Raw genomic sequence first — 22179 nt, 5'->3', positions numbered from 1 at the left:
AGTCTAACTAATGATCCATAATCCATCGTCTATCCAGTATAGGCAGCTTAGGGCACAAGGCAGGGGGACACTATGGATGCAAACATACTTCACTTCACTTATGGTGCTTTTCCACTGACACCAAGAGGCAAGCTGTGCCCGAGTGGAACCGCGAAGAGATGATTTTCCATTGTAAATTATGTAACCCTAACCAAACTCATACCCGTCATGGCAGGGCCCTGCTTACTATTACCTGAAGGAGCTAAAGGCATATTCATTGTTAGCAGTATTGCGATGTATTGACGCATTCTCAGTAACTCGAAATATGCAAATTTCCAACCTCCTACTTAAAAAACTACTAGCGAATGGCTAAGCGGAATAGACTCGTAATGCAAATTCATGCAAGCTAATGCTAGCATAACATGACAAATCTCACAGACGTGCTAACAGAAATTAGCAAATAGCGAATCATATGATCAGTAAATAAGCGTCCCATTAGTTTTACGACATTGTTGCTCTTCAAACCCGGCAGCACCTTTACTGAGCCGACCCTTCTGCAGTGGAAAATCGAAGCAATCTAGAACTGGCTGTAACTAGTGTCTGTTCGCGGTATGCCTCAGGTGGTGCCTGGTTCCTGTATGCCAGTGAAAAAGCACCGTTACACAATACGGGCAATTTATAAATGCCAGTTCATCCAAATGTATGTCTTTTGGCTGCAGAAGGAAACTGGAGGGAAACGTCTGCCACATATGGAGCCACACTAACTGTTCAGACGCAGAGCGACGGTGGCGAAGCTGATTCACTCTGCTGCCCACACTCACAGCTGCAGTACAGATTGCTCAATCTCACTCAGTCCTTCTTTTGTTATTTTCGAGATGAGACCACCAGCGATCTAAAGTTAGGCTTCCTTATCATATGTTACAGTATCGGAAACCAAAACTGACTCAGTCCTCATGTAATCCAATGAAGAACTTTTGAATCACATTTCCCAGAAATTTGTACCTTTTTTTTTTTTTTTAGAAATTCTCTCTAAAATGTATCTCATGGACTGAGTGAGTTTTGGAAATTTGCTCTTCAGTTTGGTTACAAATTTAATTTTTCTGCATTAAAAAAAACCATGAATAAAGGAAAGCAATACCTTGCATATTTTAAACAGAATGAGGCTATAGACCAGAGCTGAACACTATACATACATTTGGCTTCAGTCTTACCTCCTGCTTCTGCAACAATGATCTGCACTTTGACTACGGGCCCATGATCATCAGTGAAAAAGCATGCAGGCATCAGGACAGTGATGGTCTTTGAACTCAATCTTACGACTCCAGGTGTATCAAAAACGGGCTCCGGTCTTTTGCTGGGTTTTGGCGGAGCTGGATGACAAAAAATCGCTGTTTACTCACGGGTCTGGAAAACCCCTTTCACACCTTCCACGACTGTATTTACCATATACCTCCCATCTAAAACATGTCACGTACTTGGCCCAGTCATTTGCACACAGAAAAACACACATAAGGACCTACCAATAATACTCGTTGAGAATGCAACCTCTGAACTGGGTCCTGCTCCTGCTCCATTGACAGCTGCTATCTGGGAATCCAAGAAATCTCACATTAATAAGCTCTAATTACATGGTCATTAAGCTTGAGGTTCATGCACTGTTGTGCACAAGCGTAAGGAATGAAAATAAGGCTGTTATAGACACAACATAGCATAGCCATTCTGCACATGGCCTCGTAAGTCTGGGGGTCCTGTTAAAACACAATGCTGTGCATTCTGGGTAAACAAACCCTCATGTTGTATCGGTGTCCACCCTTAAGGCCCTCGACGATGGCGGTGATAGTTTGGTTTTTTCTCTCGATGACCCGCAGGCTGGGGATCTCAAAGACTAGCTGGTCCTCCTTGTAGACTAATGCTCTGTAGGCAGAGATTTCACCGTTGGGTTCCTCAGGTGGGAAGAACGTCACAAGCACCCTTGTCACATCATCTGGGATTATGTGCAGGGTTAGGTTCTTCGGGGGGTCTTTGGGCTCTGTTGAAATATTCATAGACTATGTAGGAAGGCAGCTTTTGATGTTGCAGATACCCTATAGACTGGCACTACTTAGTTTCATCCAAAATACACCCGGATTATTTTTTTTCCATCACAGATATTTTTTGCATTGAAAAATATCCTTCTGTTGATTTTATCCCCGTTTGGTGCTTACCAATTTCCAGCGTCCGGACGTAAACCGGATCGCTGGTTTTCCCAGTCAACCTGGCCTCAGTTAAGTCTCCTGTGAATGCCGTCACAGTCACGCAGTACCAGGTAAAGGGTGTGAGGTCCGTCACCTCCACCTCATTTGGTTCTCCGTACCTTCTCACAAGGGTTTGCGTGAAATGTGGCTCGCTCACCTGCAGAAGACAGGCGAGGAAGTCAGGACGTCGGTCCCCTAGATCACGTGTTTAACTACACGCCAGACATGTCAACAAAGCCACAGTCGAGTGCTTAAAAAACAAGACCAGTGTGAGGTCTTTATCTGCTTGAATGATGTAATCAGATGTAATCGTTGTTTCATTGTATGTTACAGAGTAGAGCAGGGCCTGATTAACATTCATGTACAGATACACATCTCATCCGCGGAAAGCTGAAGGGCACCACAAGAGGCGAGTCCCCAGAAAGATACCACCTGCTTAATACGGGGATACTCAGTCAGTATATCATCTCCACCCACTTAAAATGTATCGGTCTTCACTGGGCAGCTCACACAGTAGCTTTCCTACAGGGTACATTGGGCCCAGATGTAGGGGCAGGTGGAAAGGTAGGGCAGGGGATGTTATGTGTAATGATGTCTGGGAAATGAGTCTTTTGCTAAGCCCTGTACAGGACACTCAGAGCCATGTCTCCCACTTCCTCTAATGAAAATCACCCAAGAGAGGCGACATTCCTCTCTGTGCCACTGAAACAGTAGTGAGGAATGAGAGTCTGGAAAGGAAGAGTTTTTTGCTCAGATCTTGCAAGAAGTTGAGGCTCAAGATAACTACTTCCTGCTGCTGTAGGGCAGTGTTCAAAGTCCAGGGGAGGAAAAAAAAACATTCAAAGGAGAGCGCAGGGGTGTTTAGAAAATCACATCGGGGGGGCAGTTACTGGGCAACATGGCAGAAAAAAACTGTGTATATAAAAGACAATTCAATAATGCAGCCCAATCAGAAACAATTCAATAATCCTGGCCAATCACAGTCAATTCATTAATCCTGAATAGGACAAGCGGTCACAGAAAACAGAGAGACAGATGGATGGATGTAAGGTTATATAAACTCCATTAGTACAAAATGATCACTCTGAGTGTTGGTTTAACACTGCCATGAGTCCTGTATAGGGAAATGGACTGGCGGCCTCTTGGTGCTGATATGTGGGCAGTCAGGAGGGTGCTCACCGTGACGATGTCGACAAGGTAGGAGGTCGGTCCCGTCTGCACCAAAGGGGCTTTCCATTGGACTCTCACGCTGCTGGGGGAAGCGAGAGCTGACACTGCACTGGGAGGGGCATCAGGATCTAGGGGAAAAGACCAGAAGTCCACACCATGCAGTCACTGATCAAATCAAATCACTTTTATTGACACATCGCTAGAATGAGAGAAGTAGTAAGTGAATGCCTGGGGTCATGGGTTTTCTCTCAGCAGTGCAGCACATTAAATAAATGCAAACTGTACATAAATGTACAACAGTTTACAATCTACATATGCACAAGGAGCAGTACTGCATAAACTTTATTAGGAGATACTGCATTAACAGAATGTTCAAAAGATGTTTTTACTGTCATTCTTGTGAACCCCTCCATCTACGCATCCATCCATCCATCCATCCATCCACCCATATCATGCATCTATATTGTTAGACTCACACATAACAATCGCACACATACAGCCCTTACATATAAGAATAGCGTACAAAACGCTTTACATGATCATGTTCCGTCAGCACAGTGGGAATATCAGTAAGCTCCAGACTAATAAAAAATATGAATAAAATTAAAATTCACACTTGTAGACACCACGAAAATGAGGGACCATCAACATTATACCTACATTAATAAATGACCAGAAAATTATTTGGACAGAAAAATCAGGAGGTGGCATGTAAGTGGGAGACTCCAGGCAGTTTGCAGTAAAGAAACGCCCAGTGACCCTCACCGGTTAGACTCTGGATAATCCGGAGACTTCTGCCGCCTGTCTCTCCCCCCCCCGCCTCCCCACTGATGTGTGATGTGTAACTAACAGGCATCGGCCCCCCATTACCATTCTCCTATCACCCCCTATGACCCCCGTGGGCCCCAGGAGAGGCCAGGAGGTGGACGCAGCCTCTCAGCCCGCCATCCCCCCCCCCTCCCCCCCCCACCGGCTCCCCTGGCTCAGGTCACTTTCACACACCCGAAGCATACGCTCTCACACCTCTGCAGCTGTCTCCCGGGGACCGGCTCCATTAAGGGGCCCGTCACGCCTGCCGCCACCAGCCCCCCACTGATAACCGCCTCGGTGAGAGCTCCGTGCGTTTCTCCGGCCGTTCACTCATTTAATTATGCATGTCAGAAAAGCGCAGCCCCTTGACCGAGCCGAAAAGCGATGACACACTAATGAACAGCCCATGTACCATAAGGGTGTGGCTGTCCGCCAGATCACACACATTATACTGCAGGTTCTCAGCCTCATAAAGCACCACAGCTGAGTCGTCAATGTTAATTTACATGTTGTTATCTGTTTAGCTAATGCTTTTCACTAAAGTGACGTACAACTGAGGAAGCAGGATCAACCAGTCCCTGGAGTGAATGGCGACTAAGGATTTTGCTCAAGGGCCCAACGGTGAAATTACGGTGACCAATCCTGGGATGTGAACCAACGACCTCCCGATCATAGGCACAGTATCCTAACTCACAAGGCCGCACACTGCCCACTAATGTTTGGTCTCATACTGACACAAATCAAATTAAAATCCGTTTACTCCAGCAACCTGTTGCTATTTGAGTGCATTACAATTTACTAATGGTCGCCGAAGGATGGGTGACAGTGAATTCTCGCTCACCGCCGGGGGTCGTGTGCACGTAGCTCCACTCAGACGCATTCCCGCACCCCGCTGCGGTACAGGCCGACACGCTGAAGCGGTAGAGCCGGTACTTGGCCAGCGGGTACAGGATGGTCTCTTGGATGCCCCCCGTGGCGTTCACGTGCAGCACCTTCTCGGCTTCCAGGCAGCCGGCGGAGCCCCCGGGGGGGCAGGAGAGGGCCAGCAGCTCCAGCAGCAGCCGGTACCCCTGCAGGCGTCCCGGGAGCTGCGCGGGGGGGGGCCCAGCTCAGGGTGGCGCTGGTGGACTGGATCTCAATCACTTTCACATCGCTAGGAGGCCCCGGGACTGAAGATGGTCAAAGAGAGGAGAACTTCATCGACAGGTCGAACCAGTGGTGTTACCAGGGCGCCATCTTCGGGTGGGGCACCAGTGTTTGAATTGTGTGGGGGGGGGGGGATGATGGCAAAAGAATCATTTAGGGATTTTGTTAAATTACTAATGATTGGGTAATTTTGGTCTGTTTTCGTTGGCTGGGCAGACAATTCAGTTTGTATGGACAGACAGTCTGTTTGGGTGGGCACTGCTCCCCCCACCTGCAGTTTTCATCCTTCCTCTTTACAAAATGGGAAGATGGTTTTTAACTGCCCTACCAGAAAAAGATTAAAGCGCATGAATAAAACTGTCCCTTCATCAGGTACTAATTGCAGGGCAGTCAATAAACAGAGGATAGTCCATTATGCTTTACAGCCTTTTGTAAATATAGTACATATCACTTAAGGAATGAACTCTATGATAAATGTATTGATGTGTACCTTTACTGTCATTTAAACATTCATCTACACTATGTTTAGCATTACAAACAAGATTTACAGTTGGGGGGGGGGGTGTCCATGTGGTGCCAGGTAGTAAATCAGTGTGGATCCCGTGACCTCAGGCACAGAGAGGACACCCAAGGTCAAAAGGTGCTGCTGACTAAAGCAACACTAGATCGGGCTTGGAACTAACCACCACACTGGGTCAGGAGACCAGAGCTTGCTGTACGGCCATGTATGAAGATGCGAGGAAGGTAGCCCGTGCATCTGAACAGTGAGATAAACTCCTCGTCACAAAGGTCTGGAATAAACAAAGAGGCTGTGACTCAGCTCCAGCGGGAGTGGTGTGACTAACACTGCAGCTTCATCGGGTCACCGCCTTTTCTCACGTATTTCCAACCAGAATATCGGGGGGGGGGGGGGGGGGGGGGCATTTGGGTGGAATCGTTGAAGCAGATAATCAACAGAGTCTCTGCTCTGAGAAGAAGCAGAAACGGGAATCGTGGGAAGATATTAGAAGAGCAATATTAGCAAAGGAACGTGGGAAGTATTAGCAGAGAGGAGATGAGCCACAAAAATCACAGATATGAGCGGCTCTCTGCTCGGAATGCATCATTTAGGGGGCCACACCTCATTCCAACTGTTTTCTAACAGTACATGTGAATCACAGACACAGGGGCAGTACATGTAAGTACATGTGAATCACAGACATGGGCAGTACGTGTAAGTACGTGTGAATCACAGACATGGGCAGTACGTGTAAGTACGTGTGAATCACATGCACAGTGGCAGTATGTGTGAATCACAGACACGGAAGACAGTATGTGTGAATCACAGACACAGTGATAGTATGTCTGAATCACAGACACGGTGGTAGTATGTGTGAATCACAGACAGGGTGGCAGTATGTGTGAATCACAAACACGGTAGCATTATGTGTGAATCACAGACACGGTGATAGTATGTGTGAATCACAGACACGGTGGCAGTATGTATGAATCAGAGACACGGTAGCATTATGTGTGAATCACAGACACGGTGATAGTATGTGTGAATCACAGACAGGGTGATAGTATGTGTGAATCACAGACACGGTGGCAGTATGTGTGAATCACAGACACGGTGATAGTATGTGTGAATCACAGACACGGTGGCAGTATGTGTGAATCACAGACACGGTGGCAGTATGTGTGAATCACAGACACGGTGGCAGTATGTGTGAATCACAGACATGGCGGCAGTACCTGACTCAGGCTGTGTGCTGACATTGCAGGACACGTCTACCCCTGGTCCAGCTGAATTCACCGCCCTCACATGAAAGGTGTAGTTTGTGTCAGGCTGTAGACCACTAATGGTGCGTTGGTGCCCGGGCAGATTCAGCTCCAGCTCCTGGCCACTGAACTGGACCAAGTAGTGTGAGATTTTGCCATTGGGCTGGTCTGGGGGCTCCCACTCCAAGTATACAGAGTCCCAAGTAACCCCGATACAGGAGAGATTCCCAACCACGTCTGAAGCTGGAGGAAGAAGAGTAATCTTCTATAACTGAAGACCAAATCAGACATCCAGTGAAGAAAAACGAGGGTTCACCTGTTTGATCTGTTGTAAATGTGACTGGATTGCTGTACTGGTCTCCATTCCCAGCCCGGGTGAAGGCGCTGACACTGACTCGGTATGAGCGGTGTGGCCTCAGCCCTGTGAGCTGGGCTTCAGTGATGGGCTCAGAGGAATTCTGGGAAAAGAAAGACTGAATACTCAGAATCCATCCATCCATCCATTCATCCATATTCTAACCACTTATCCAGTGGTAGCTAGCCTGCAGCCTATCCTGGGATGCACAGAGCATATGGCAGGGGACACCTTGGATGGGATGCCGGTAAGACCATGAAAAGTAACCGTGGGAAGACATGCAAACTACAAAATGTCTGTAAAATGTCTGCATAAAAGGTGTCACGCTAAAGACCCAGGAAAGACCCAACCACCTCACACTTGCAGCACCTGGTACATCAGGGTTTGGCTGGGGAGCTCCAGGACCCGGAAGCTGTAGAACAGCACCACCCCATTGGGCTCCGGGCTGGGCCTCCAGGACAGCCACACGGAGTCAGCCGTGTGGTTCAGCACGCGCAGGTCCCAGGGTGGGGAGGCTGGGGCTATAGGAACAGAACCACGACATCAGCCCATTCAGCTGTGTGAAGGGGTTCAGTCAAACTCTGGTCACAGGACTACAGGCTGAACTGAAGTGACCTCATTATAAACGTGTGTGATGAACTGTGCAGAGTACAAGTCTAATGACTGTGATAGACAGCAGCAACGTAACTTAAAATGTACAGATAACCACACCACAGCCAAAATGATGCCTCATGAACCATTTGCTGTATTTTTTGAGCCCACTAGATGGTGCCCTTGGTTTGTTTTGAGGCATGCTTTGAGCTCCCTTTTGGACAGAGAGCACCATCTAGTGGGGTCAGAAAATACTGCAAATGGTTCATGAAGGATAATTTTTGCCATCACTACTGCATAAAAACAAATGTGCACAATGTAAGACAACGTGTGAAGGCACGGTGCAAATAAAGTTGTACAAAACCGAATAAATAAAAAAAATGCAATTAGAAATCAAGTAGGGATACACACGTGATGTATTTAGTTTTACTTAGTTTTGTGTCACTGTCTGTTTTTAAATGCCTTCCTCGCATGACAGCTATAACGTCCGGCCCTGGCTGACGTGAGATCACCGATGCCGGGTCATACTGACCTGCTTCGTCTGTGTGGAGCAGGAGCTCGAGGTACGGCCCCACGCCTCTTCGGTTCACCGCCCCGACCAACACGTTGTAGGAGGTAAATGGCCGCAGGCTGCCGAAGGTGATACTCCTGTTGTGGCTGGTGGTCCGGTTGATGCCGTCTGGGCCCTGCAGCTCCACGATGTACTCTGTGATCAGGCCGTTGGGCTCCACAGGGGGGAGCCAGGACAAGTGAATAGAGCAGGAGGTGATCCTCCAGTCAGGGTTAATTACCGGGGGTGATCCGGGTACTGGGGGAGAGCGGAGGGGGCAAAGGGCAGAAGATTGATTGATCTTCCCAGTCTCAACCCTCACAAAATGTCACCTTGGGCTCCCCCACCCCCCTTGCATCATATACATTTAATAATTTTACATATTGAAGGACCCTTGTAAAGTGTTGGGCCTTTTGAATGTGTCAGGGTATTCATGCCCCTCCGACACCCCTGTGCCGGGGTCACCCATAAAGTTGGAGAAAGGGGAAGAATTTCAGGGGGCCAGCCACTAGGGGGCAACCATGAGCATTTGTTCTAATTTTTCAGTGCCCCAGTCATGCCTTTGTGTGGCCCTGATCACATGTATAGTTCAATACGAAGGATCTTTCAATGACGGTAGTGACACCAGACAAACTAAAGACCCCAATGAGAAAAGCAAAATTCTCAGAGCACTCTTCACCTGTGCAAACCTAAAGTTACAAGGTTCGTACATATTTAAATTAATGCAGTCTTCCTCGACAACGCAAAATGTCTCACATATTCAGCCATTTTTTTTCGTCTAAAATGCTCAAACGGTCATAAAGGGGCCCTTTTCCAAAACCAGCCGTGACCAGCTGTTACATGGAGGGTAGGTGCTAAGCAGGAAACAGTTCAACTCACAGTCATCGCCCGTAGTCAGGTGCAAGGCCGCGGTGCTGCGTTCCGACTGGCCCGCGAATGTGGCGGCGGTCACCCTCAGCAGGTAGTCTGTGTACTTGCGCAGCGCAGTGAAGAGCACGACCGTGTCACTGGTTGTCCTGTTGATCGCGCTGCCATTTCCTTGCACTAGCTGCAGGCTCAGGATGTAGAACACCATGCCATTGGGTTCGAGCGGGGGGTCCCACTCCACGACGGCAGAGGTGGGGGTGACAGAGAGGACCGTCAGGTTCAGCACGGGCCCGTCTGGGACTGCAGGAAGGAGCAGAATGGAGACCACCGTGAGGGAGAAAGTCAGTAGTCTCCTGGAAGAACTTAGTATCGGCTTCATATGACGTATTATGATCTTTAATGACAAAATAAACACTTCTATTCCAAAGAAGCATATAGCAGAACATGTCACAGCAGACCTAGCGAGCATAAATACACTTTGTCATGTATAATACAAATTTTACTACGGTAAAAATGCAATACAATAAATGTACTATAACATCTGATAAAATAATAATCATGGAAGCCTTTGCAGCAGTGTAGCGTAAAGGCGGCTCGGGAAATATGTATGCTGTGTGGAGGAAGACAGAGGGAGTAGGGAGACGGGGTGAGGGGTGCTCGCTAAAATCACATTATTTTAAGAGCAATAAAGAAGTCAGAGTGCTTGAGTAAATGGTTAGAATGAATAAGAGATCTGCTGTATCTTCTCAAATGTTTTTTTATTCAGATAATCCTTCCTAGGGGTGATGTGGAGCGCAGTTAGAATGCTGCGTCGGTGGTCTGAAGGTCGTTAGTTCGAATCCCAAGTGACAGAGTGCTTTTACTGGTGAGCCCTCAAGCAAGGTCCTTAACCTCCGCTTGCTCCAGAGAGCCTTTTCAATGAAGAAAAATGTACATTGCTTTGGATCAAAGCGTCTGCTAAATTATATAAAAGTACTAGGCCTTAGAAGAGGCATCTCTTTTCACACAGGCTCTTAATGAATCTGTTCTGTTGAACAGTTAATTCCACTGCCCCATTATCTGGGATACACCTGTGATTCTCACGGGTGATTTGAGCCAGCCATAACACGTCACTCTAAGTCAGCAGACTCAGTAAACATGTCTGTGTACATCCCCCGTGAAAAGGCATGTTGTCACCTAACGAGGAAACCCATCATGCGTCAAACATCTGTGTTAACAATCACCGTGACTGGATCCCCCCCCCCCAACTAAGTGTAATGCTTTAAATACTATAGAAGACTGACCTCTTTAATGCAGTGGAGGACTAACACCTTAAATACAACAGAAGACTGACCTCTTTAATGCAGCGGAGGACTAACACCTTAAATACAACAGAACACTGACCTCTTTAATGCAGCGGAGGACTAACACCTTAAATACAACAGAACACAGACCTCTTTAATGCAGCTGAGGACTAACACCTTAAATACAACAGATGACTGACCTCTTTAATGCAGCGGAGGACTAACACCTTAAATACAACAGAACACTGACCTCTTTAATGCAGCGGAGGACTCACACCTTAAATACAACCAGAAGACTGACCTCTTTAATGCAGCGGAGGACTCACACCTTAAACACAACCAGAAGACTGACCTCTTTAATGCAGCGGAGGACTAACACCTTAAATACAACAGAACACTGACCTCTTTAATGCAGCAGAGGACTAACACCTTAAATACAACAGAAGACTGACCTCTTTAATGCAGCGGAGGACTAACACCTTAAATACAACAGAACACTGACCTCTTTAATGCAGCGGAGGACTAACACCTTAAATACAACAGATGACTGACCTCTTTAATGCAGCGGAGGACTAACACCTTAAATACAACAGAACACTGACCTCTTTAATGCAGCGGAGGACTAACACCTTAAATACAACAGATGACTGACCTCTTTAATGCAGCGGAGGACTAACACCTTAAATACAACAGAACACTGACCTCTTTAATGCAGCGGAGGACTAACACCTTAAATACAACAGATGACTGACCTCTTTAATGCAGCGGAGGACTAACACCTTAAATACAACAGAACACTGACCTCTTTAATGCAGCGGAGGACTAACACCTTAAATAAAACTGTAGACCTTCCTCTTCAGTGTCATTAAGTAACAGCCCCCTTAATTCAATGGACATTTAGCCACTTTAATGACAAGGAGTCACCCCAGTGCAGGCAGACACAGTGTGTGACAGAGGTTCATTTATAGACAGAGGGTCTGTGGTAGCAGGTGCACTTCAGGGACAGGCTGTAGGCCAAAATCAGCTAAAGATTGGAACCCGTTCCCTGAGCCTGAGTCCTGCAGGATGTGATGAATGTGTAGGCAGGAGTCCAGTCTATAGGCCAGTCCCATGAGTCAGCCAAAAGTGTCAGTGTGTGCCTCATCAGCTATCAAACCCCGCAGAGCCCATCTGGGACACCAAGGTTCCTCCGGCCGTCCGGACCTCAGGCTACCTTAATTACTCTGCTTTGCTAACCTGGCTGAGAAGCTCTGTGGGCATAACATTTATGATATTAACAAAACAAAGCACTTCACTCCCGACACACCATCGCCAGCTGCTGAGAAAGCAGCCAAACATGTCACATTAAGCCATAGGCTATGAAGTCTTCGCTGAAAGACTGGCAGGAAAAACAGCCAATTAAATGTCAGGGCCTCTGATTAATCGCAATGCAGCACAGTGTCTTGAGACCAGCACAGGTGCCATATGGTTCGGCTGACAATTCGCTCCTCCTGAAGACAATCTGTATATTTTCAGCCAGGAAATCTGCAGTCTATTCTACTCACTTCAACGATGGCTAAACAGCACAGCCTAAATTAAAGAAACACACATTCTGCAGGCTGTTTATTAAATACTGTAAACTAGTAGTACTATGACATTCTGAGAAGATGAACCTTTTAATAAAGGGAGTTACCTAGAAGCTTGTAGAGAAAATGTAATTACAATGATGAAAAAGCCCAATATTCTAACTGTAACTAATGGGCAGGAGCAAAGCAGGCTGGTAAGCAGGTGTTTTACACATTCTACTGTAATGAAAATCAGCCCTGCAAAACAGCACTGGCTGAGACTGGCCGTCCACCTGCTGCTAACACGGCCCCCCCATCCTAACCCCCAATTTACCATCCTCCGCAGTGGTGAAACGGAGCACCTCGCTGCTCTGGTTCCCGTCGCCCAGACTCGTGCTGGCGTAGGCGACCACGCTGTAGTTAGCGTACTTGCGCAAGTGCTGCAGGGTGACTGAGGTGCTGGGCGTGCTGAGATTCATCCAGTGGGTGGCGTTCCAGAACCGCACTGTGTAGAAGCGGATTATGCCATTGGGACGCAGAGGGGGGTGCCACGAGATGGACACCTCTGAGGAGCCTAAGCTGTCGCAACTCAGGTTAATCGGAGGGCTCCCAGGAACTGAAGAAGAAGGGCGACAGATAGAATGGTCATTATCAACATGGGCTTGTGAGCAGACCTCTTTGAAACACTGCTGTGAAAGTGAGTAAAATTATAATCTCTGGTTAGATGAAGCATTTATCAGCCAAACAGTAACAGAATCATAAAAATGAAAAACACGTATCTCCAAAAATCCATTACTTCAGGAGGGCGAAAAATGTGGGTTTTTTTCCCAGAAAACGCTTTACAAAGTAAACATAAAACAACATAATGAGACATCCATAGCACCACAAACAGCAACCTGTCTTTACGCAGCCATCAGTGAACAGTTTAATGTTATAAAAGGACTTAAGTGGATTGTTGTCAGCAAGAAAAATATATCAGCGTCAACAAGACGCAAATTAATCCTGCTTTATATTCACAATTAACAATGATGTTAGGTAGCTAGCTATCAACGTTAAGTTGCCAAAATTAGACATATAAAGTAATCCATACAAATAACCTTCATGACTCCAAATGTTAAATAGTACAAACATAAATACTAGTTAAATTGATCACTTCATAAAACATGGATTCATTAGTCAATTAGATGTTAAATGTTTTCAGTAGACGAGAATGGGCGCATTCCATCTCAATATAGCAGTCAAATGCAACCACTGACAACAATTCTCTGGCAGTCATTGGCTGCTACACACCACATAAATCATAGGACATATACAGTAGATCACTAATGTAATGCAATTGAGAAGCCGGCTTTACATATTTGACTTAACAGACCAAAGGTGTAATTCTGAAAGTAACTCACCATCTTCACCACTCAGTACCTCCAAGACTGCAGACACTTGGTTTCCATGTCCGTACTTAGTGTAGGCTCTCGCAGACACATTGTAGAATGAGTACGGCCTTAAATTCTCTAGCGTCACACTCGGCTTTGACGTGTTCACTGACATGCTCATCGTTGTGTTCCCATACAGTATTTGGTAGAACTGGATGATCCCATTAGGTTTCTCCGGGGGGGACCAGGTGACAGTGGCAGAAGAGAAAGTGAGGTTGTAGACAGCCAAGTGAATCGGGGGAGAATCAGGTTCTGGGAGGCAAAGACATGGAGAGGTCAAGATTTAGTGATTAAAGAAATCATTTTATATAATACAACATACTGGACAAATCTCCTTTTGTGAGTATAGCTGCCACAGAACACACAAGCAATGCTCTAAGATGGCTAATCTCCAACAGACAGTCCTACTCCAGGGCTATGCTGGGGTGGGCTATGGAGCGATACACGTACCATCTTCAAGGGTGACAGCGAAAACATCATCCACCTCAGAAAGAGGGCTCTCCCCTACTGCGGTGGAGGCAGCCACTCGGAGCTTGTACAAGTTATACTTCTTCAGTCCTACGTAAGAAGAATATTATATTACTATAAAATTTGCTAATATCATTCAAAATAATATCTTTCTCATGGACAATACAGCAGCAGATTCCAGCGCAGAAGATATGAATTTGGCAGTGATGGCCAAATGAAGTTTCATGAACCATTTGCTGTATTTTCTGACCCCACTAGATGGTGCTCTATATTCAAAAAAGGGTTCAAAGCATGCCTTAAACCTAACCGAGAGCACCATCTAGTGGGGTCAAAAAATATAGCAAATGATTCATGAAGCTTCATTTCAGCCATCATTAGAATTTGGCATGACTAAACAATGTTGACTGAGCAATACTTCTTAAATCACCTGTAAGGACAATGCTGGTCTCGTTGGTGACACTCCGGAAGGCCTCATTAGTACCCACGTCTAGCCAGTAGAGGGCATAATAAGTGATTCTGCCATTTGGGCTCAGAGGAGGTGCCCATGTGACCAGGATAGAGGTTGAACCTATGTTCTGGTACGAGACACTCATGACAGAGCCAGGCACTAAACAAAAAGACGACAGGAAGCAAGTTACCCACGATCAGTGGAAACGTGGACTTTCTCTGAAAAAGACCACAGGTTTCGGAAACATTACCCTGCTCTCTAGTTATCGCTGTGATTTCAGTGAAAGGTCCCTCGCCGACGGCAGTGAAGGCAGACACTCGGATGGTGTACTCTGTGAAGGCACTGAGGTTCCGCACAACGTAGAAGGTCTGATTGGCCGATACATCCACCATCTCCACTGTTGACCATGTTACTGTCGGATACAACAGAAAAACATGTCACTCTGTCACTCATTCTGCTCCCTTCAGCCTTCTCTCACTAATAGGGTGTGAAGCTATGAAGTGCGGGAACTTATGAGAATGAGAAATCATCAGCTTTGTTAGTGTAGGGCATAAAGGGTGCTGTTCATGACAGAGGGAATCAGACATTTGTGCTTGAACAAGAACAAGAAACAACCTCCTACAGTCTCCTAGGGTGGCCTTAATGGGGGTGACATTAATGGTGAAGTCAGAAGTGGGCAGGGTCCAGTTAATGGGTTAGAGGTTCCAGAGGTGCCAATTTTAGCAGCTTCTGTGCGAATGTGAGGAGTGATAGCTGAGGCTATGTCCACATTTCTGCATTTTCGTTTAAAAAACAGACATTAGTCTCCATTTTCACCTTTGATCCACACTTCTGAAAATTTCATTTTTGTGTGAATGAGTGAAAATGTATACTCTAAATGTTCTTTGTCCCTTCGCATCGCATGGCCCTTCCCTGATTTTATTCCGGTTATACCCTCTCATTGTCTGATTGGTCAACTGGTCATACTTCACGGAAGTAAACAGTAGTGATGGTAGATGGTGCTCTCTGTTCAAAAAAGGCCTCAAAACATGCCTTAAAGCAAACCAAGACCGCCACCTAGTGGGGTAAAAAAAACAGCAAATGGTTCAAAAAAGCTTCAATTGGCCATAAATGGCAAACAGTATTCCAACATGGCCCATTTATTTATCAGTGACTGTGTCTACTGTATGTGTGTATGCCCAATTTAGGATCATGTACATTTTTGCTCGTTTCAATGTGTGATAATACTTTTGAAAACAATGTGAAAACAGAACGTGGATGGAGATCGGTTTTGTTTGAAAACTCTGTTTTTAAACAAAACATAGCAGAGTGGATGTAGCTTGAGAAGACGCTCATTCCACGCAGAGCAAGGAAGATGGAATGGGTAGCTTCTGCAACGTACCATCGTGAAAATCTGCATCTTTCGGGCCCTGAAACAATGACAAAACAGTGATCAAGTAAAGCCCTAAATTCTGACTGTTTTATGGGAGAGTGTTTACTGAATATTTATTATGTCCGTTTTACGATTACAACCCCCCCTAAGAGAGCAGCATGGTAAATCAGTGGACAGCGCTGCTGCCTCACACCCTTCATGGTTGTGGGTTTGAATTCCTTCTCCACTCTGAGTGTGTGGGTGTCACATCCCTGGGTACTCCACTTTACTCCAGCAGTCCAATGACATGTAGTTAGGTTGTGTAACTAGTGTATCTGAATTGCCTTTGCTTCACAATTGCATGTGTGTGTCTTGCGATTGACTGGCATTTCATCCAGAGTGTAACTCAGCCTTGTGTTCTGTGTTGCCTTGAATAGGATCTTTGTAGATTGGGAAGAAAACGATAAACATATACTCAGAATAGGAATTACAGGTCACAAACCTAACAGGAACTTACCTGCTCCTGTCCAATCAGGGTGATGTTCTGCACCACTGTACTATGGTCTAAAACCAAAACGTGGTACTTGGTTATGAGTCCGTTGGGTTGGCTGGGACTCGTCCAAGACAGCTGCAGCGATGAAGAGTCCACTTCGGTGGCCGACAGATTGCCAACGACACCCGGAGCTACATAACCACACACACGGCCACACGGTGGCACCATTTAGCTCAGATAGCAATAGCAGCTACAAGCGTACTTGACACATGCTTGATTACTCAGTTGTCTACACACACCATCTACTAGAGAAATCTCCACTTTGGAGAATTTTGAACACTACTGAACGATATAACTCCACACTGATAAGGGAAACACAGTAGTGCTTATAAATCTAATGCTCAGACCTCTGGGTAATGTATAATACTCACTGTCTGCGAGAGTTAAAACAGTCACTTCTGCTACCGGTCCCAAAGTTCCCGCAGACTGGGCCCTCACTGTCACACTGTAGTTCGTGTACGGTGTCAAACCCGAGTACGTGAAATTCACATCAAGCGTGCTGTCACTAGAGACAAGTCCTAAAATTTAAACACAAATAAACTCTGAAGGTCATAAGTTACTACAGTTCGTCCAAAATGTTCTACCTTACTACGGTAAACTGAATCACAGTAAAACCCATTAAAACTATGCATATCATTTATATAGATTGACAACACATCTGCCTTATGAAACCATAAACTTATTCATGGTGTTTTTATTTATTCATTTATTTATAAATTTATTATGGTGTTGTTTTATGGAGAAGCCCATCGTAAGTGACATTAGGACACCCCAGGGACCTGTAATTAGCTATTCTCCTGAATACTGTCTCACCTGAGGACTTGTGGAGCTCGAGGACATAGCTGAACCGTCCCGTTGCAAAGCTAGGAGGGGACCAAGACATGGACAAAGAGCTAGCAGTGATGTCCCACACAGACAGGTTCTGGGGAGGGTCCACGGGACCTGCATTGGGACCATAGGAGGCAGTATAAGACTGGCTATTTGCAAATACCTCGACGCACCATCGATTTATTGCATATATATTGCATATTTATCACTTATCTCCTATTGCACTGCTGTTTGCTGTATTGTACCCACATGCCCCTGCCCTAAGCCCTTGTTCCCCATGCCCCTACCCCCCATGAACATGTCCCCCAACCTCTCTGTCCCCATCTCTCTGTCCCCCATCCCTCTGTCCCCCAACCCTCTGTCCCCATCTCTCTGTCCCCCATCCCTCTGTCCCCCATCCCTCTGTCCCCCATCTCTCTGTCCCTATCTCTCTGTCCCCCAACCCTCTGTCCCCATCTCTCTGTCCCCCACCCCTCTGTCCCCCAACCCGCTGTCCCCACCCCTCTGTCCCCCAACCTCTCTGTCCCCATCTCTCTGTCCCCCATCCCTCTGTCCCCCAACCCTCTGTCCCCATCTCTCTGTCCCCCATCCCTCTGTCCCCCATCCCTCTGTCCCCATCCCTCTGTCCCCCATCTCTCTGTCCCCATCTCTCTGTCCCCCACCCCTCTGTCCCCCAACCCGCTGTCCCCATCCCTCTGTCCCCCAACCCTCTGTCCCCATCCCTCTGTCCCCATCCCTCTGTCCCCCATCCCTCTGTCCCCATCCCTCTGTCCCCCAACTCTCTGTCCCCCATCCCTCTGTCCCCATCCCTCTGTCCCCCATCCCTCTGTCCCCATCCCTCTGTCCCCCATCTCTCTGTCCCCCATCCCTCTGTCCCCCATCTCTCTGTCCCCATCCCTCTGTCCCCCATCTCTCTGTCCCCATCTCTCTGTCCCCCATCCCCCATGCCCCATCCCCCATCTCCCATGCCCCTGTCCCCTATTATTTTTCTCCAGTCTTCATAAGATTCCAAAATGTCGGCACAAAAGAAGGATACAGTGATAATATTAAACCTCAAAGAAATGATCAAGAAAACATCAACGTCATTAATGTGGAAAGTTCTGCACTTGGTCCAGGATCTGCCATACGGAACATACATGAAACAGATGATCTATAATTGTCTCATTACCAATCCATATGTATCCGTTTTACACAGACCGAGCCCATACTGCCACCTGCTGGCTGAGTAGCACACCACAGCACCTCACAGGAAGGAACGACCACCTGCCATGGAATGTCAAAGTCCCAACTCACCTGGCCACAGGAGGCCGGCCACAGCAGCAGCAGTAAGGAGAAGGCTGAGCGGCAGCATGGCGCGATGGGCTGCATTTAAACCGCGCCTCCTTAAACATGCATCACTGCCACGCTGAGCTGCTGGGTTGGGATCTCCGGCACTGACCCACACTTCACCAGATGACACCTTGGACCTGTAGTACTTGGACCTGACCCACTGACTCTTCTCACAACCAAAACCAGACTAACTTTCCTCTGGTTAAGAAGTAATGCAAGGAGAATGCACACTGGATTCCTAGAAGGCATTCTTCTTTGACATGGAATGTTTACGCCCCCCACATTTCAAAAAGGTCCTGGCACCGTAGCTATTCCAAAGGCAGGCTTCTGGCATCAGCCATTCTGAAGCTGCCGTGTAAACACACACACACACACACACACACACACACACAGACTCTGTTTTTGCTTCTTTCAAGACCTGACGTTCTGAAAAGAATCTGACTTTGGCTGCGAACGTTACAAACAAGCTTCCTGTCAGCATCCGGTCCTGACCGGCTCAGTCGCGACATTCATAGGAGCACACCGCCTTTGGCAAGCCTCGGAAGTCCCTGGAATATATCCAGGCTTTTTTTTTTTTTTTTTTTTAAATTTCAGCTTTAAGACAGAATCAGTTTTGACAACCCAGTGGTTTGAGATCCAGAAGGCCCTACGAGTTAGTATTCAGAACACTGACAAGCCTTCCCCTCACCCCCGGCCGAGAGCTGGTAGCGAGAGGCGTACCCTCCGTTACCGAAGGAATGAGAACAGTAAGGAGTGATGGATAAGAGGGTCAAAGATGGGGTGCTTCAGTTTTTCAGGAAGCTGCTCTTCGGTTCCACACAGCTTTGCTCTTCCCAGGTTTGACAGCGACCACTTACCCCACTCCAACAGACAAGGATGATGTGAAGCGTGAAGGTTTTTTGGAATACGTGACCAACCATCGATCCCATCCTGGGTGTACCCAAGCCTTGTCCCCTGTGCTGACTGGGAGAGACTCTAGCCCAACTGTAATCCAGCTCAAGATAAGCTATTGTTATTTGGATGAATGATCAAGCATGTCCATCTCACCTTAAAGAGCTGAGACACCTTAGCCCTCTTGATACCGTCGTTCTGTGTAGCTTTCAGTGAAATGAAGGCAGGCCTGTGTAAGCTTAGGAGGCCTACCTGACTCAGGTGTCAAGACCGCTTGGCCGGCAGGTGGACCCCGCCCACTGCTGGTGGCTGCCGACACCTGGATGGTGTAGCTGTTATAGGGCTGAAGATCGTGTACCTCCACACTGATGGGCACACTCCAGGGGGCCGGATCGGCGATGTATGCCAGGTGAGTCTCCAAGGACCTGGCAGTGCTGTTGGACGACATGCCCACTGTGTCCTACAGATGGACACACAGAATCACATGCACATATGAATGGAGAATGCTTCTATTTACACGGGTTAAGTAATGTTATACAGCATTGTGAAAAGTAGGCTTGAAGAACTGAGTAACGATATGAAGCGACAGTAAGATGCTGGGACTAAATTAAGCACTTGAAAATTATATATTTTTAAGGATAGATTCCAGGCATTACCACTCACATTGCAGTTAGGAAGAGTATTAGCCAAGACATCTTCTGCATTTATCTCCTGACTCCAAACAGTTGTGTTAGATTCTCCATGAATGGCGTCGATGGTGAACTTGGTAATCAGCCCGTTGGTGCCCCTGGGCAGGAACCACGTCACCATGATGGATGACTGACTCGAGGCGAAGGCTGTGAGGTTGGTCACAGCGTGGGGGGCTGAGGTGACAGAGACGTAAAGGCCTGGGTGACTTGGATGCTTATGTGCTGCACTGAAATGAACGGACGGTAGAACAGAGACCCTCACCGGCTTCTTCTGTTGTAATAATCAGCGGCTCACTGAAAACTCCAGAGCCAGCACTGTTCTCTGCTGCCACCTAGAGGTGAAGAAAGCAAAATTCCCTCTGCTTCATCATTACCAATACACATAACCCATATGTCCTTATGGGAGAGCAACACACAGCCAGGTTGGAGTCCTCATATCTGTTATAAGAAAACAATACTAATTGCAAATTAAGGTAGCCTGTGACCATACATAAGCTAAGCAGTTGGATGTAGGGATGAACAAATAGATATATCCATTTAATTCATAATTTATAACCAAACCCATCCATCCATCCACCTATTTTTTGTAACCACGTTCTGTAACGACGCAGTGAGAACATGCAAACTGCACACCCATGGAGCCACTGTGCTGCCCCATTATAATAATGTGTAGCAGGAATTTCATTCTGTTTATAAAACAAGTAAAGAATTGCTGTTAAAATTAACTTCAAAGAAATAAAATGATAAATTCACAATGACAAACGTTTCAAAATATTAAAAAGCCATTTAAGTGTTTAATGATGCATCAATGGGACATCAGATCTTGTCTTTTGACTTTAAATTAAGCAGTAAAATTTTAGGGAGTCCTGGAAACTCCCCACCACGGAATACCAAGTCCTCCCCAGGCCAGAGATATAATCGCTCCAGCATTTCCTGGGTCTGCCCCTGGGCCTCCTCCTGATTGGGCATTCCCAAAACACCTCCCCAGGGAGTCATCCAGGAAGCATCCTAGATAGATACCCGAACCACCTCAGCTGGCTCCTTTTGATTGTAGAGGAGCAGCAGCTTTACTTTGAGCCCCTCCCGACGGTCTGAGCTCCTCACCATATCTCTAAGGCTGAGCCCAGACACCCTGCAGCTCATTTCGGCCGCTTGTATCCACAATCTCATTTTTTCGGTCACTACCCAAAGCTCATGACCGTAGGTTAAGGTAGGAATGTAGATCAGCTGGTAAATCGCAAGCTTCGCCTTCCAGCTCCGCTCTTACTTTATTACTGCCAACGCTGCACCGATCTGCCTGTCAGTCTCCTGCTCCCTTCTTACCTCACTCGCGAACACTTATATTGCTAAGAGGCTTACTAACACACCAAGAGTCATCCTACCTGGATGGTGTAAGTGGATCCAGGGTTTAGGCCGCCAAGGAGGAATTCTGGGAAATCTGACCCGGTCTGAATCGGAGTAGCGCTGAACGTGGGCCAGGGACAGACCTCCCTGTACTCAATGATGTAGGACTGGATCCTACCATTGGTCTCGTTGGGCGTGGTCCAGGACAGGTGGAGGAACGTGGAACCTATCTCATCCACCCAAAGGCCAGTGGGCGCACCTGGAACTTCATGGAGGCAGAGACACATTCGGGCGAGATTGACAAAACCGTATTACACGACTGACATATTAACGAAAATTAACTACCTTGTTAAAATAGACATTTGGTATAAAAATTTAGACAGAACCGACTGTCAGTTAACCTGGGGGGGGGGGGTAAAAAATTGATATAAAAGACTGACAGACAGTAAGAACAAGGAATCAATAAATGCAGAAAAGGCAATACACTAAAGTTAAGAAACTAATACTGGTCTTACATTTGAGGACCCAGCTGACATAATTTCTCAATAAAGCATCCTA

The 22179-nt window shown here is 46.8% G+C and overlaps 1 protein-coding gene across 1 annotated transcript in view; it reads right to left on the bottom strand.

Moving 5' to 3' along the window:
- Window positions 1-22179, bottom strand: part of LOC125738652 (phosphatidylinositol phosphatase PTPRQ-like) — a 44719-nt gene that overhangs the window by 10835 nt on the left and 11705 nt on the right. Inside the window, 27 exon segments of the mRNA XM_049007836.1 lie at window positions 1191-1349; window positions 1500-1566; window positions 1767-2008; window positions 2184-2370; window positions 3393-3511; window positions 5035-5284; window positions 5286-5362; window positions 7074-7343; window positions 7417-7558; window positions 7825-7976; window positions 8579-8854; window positions 9476-9763; window positions 12625-12906; window positions 13691-13972; window positions 14171-14278; window positions 14616-14795; window positions 14887-15048; window positions 16018-16045; window positions 16505-16671; window positions 16912-17058; window positions 17354-17482; window positions 18662-18884; window positions 19638-19660; window positions 19769-20048; window positions 20252-20451; window positions 20540-20609; window positions 21660-21886. Coding sequence (XP_048863793.1) covers window positions 1191-1349; window positions 1500-1566; window positions 1767-2008; window positions 2184-2370; window positions 3393-3511; window positions 5035-5284; window positions 5286-5362; window positions 7074-7343; window positions 7417-7558; window positions 7825-7976; window positions 8579-8854; window positions 9476-9763; window positions 12625-12906; window positions 13691-13972; window positions 14171-14278; window positions 14616-14795; window positions 14887-15048; window positions 16018-16045; window positions 16505-16671; window positions 16912-17058; window positions 17354-17482; window positions 18662-18884; window positions 19638-19660; window positions 19769-20048; window positions 20252-20451; window positions 20540-20609; window positions 21660-21886 — 4737 coding nt within the window.

This window comes from Brienomyrus brachyistius, chromosome 3 (genome assembly GCF_023856365.1).
Source record: "Brienomyrus brachyistius isolate T26 chromosome 3, BBRACH_0.4, whole genome shotgun sequence".
Classification (NCBI taxonomy): Eukaryota; Metazoa; Chordata; class Actinopteri; order Osteoglossiformes; family Mormyridae; genus Brienomyrus; species Brienomyrus brachyistius.
The sequence above is the reverse complement of the archived record's forward strand: the minus strand, read 5'-3'. Positions and strand labels throughout refer to the sequence as shown.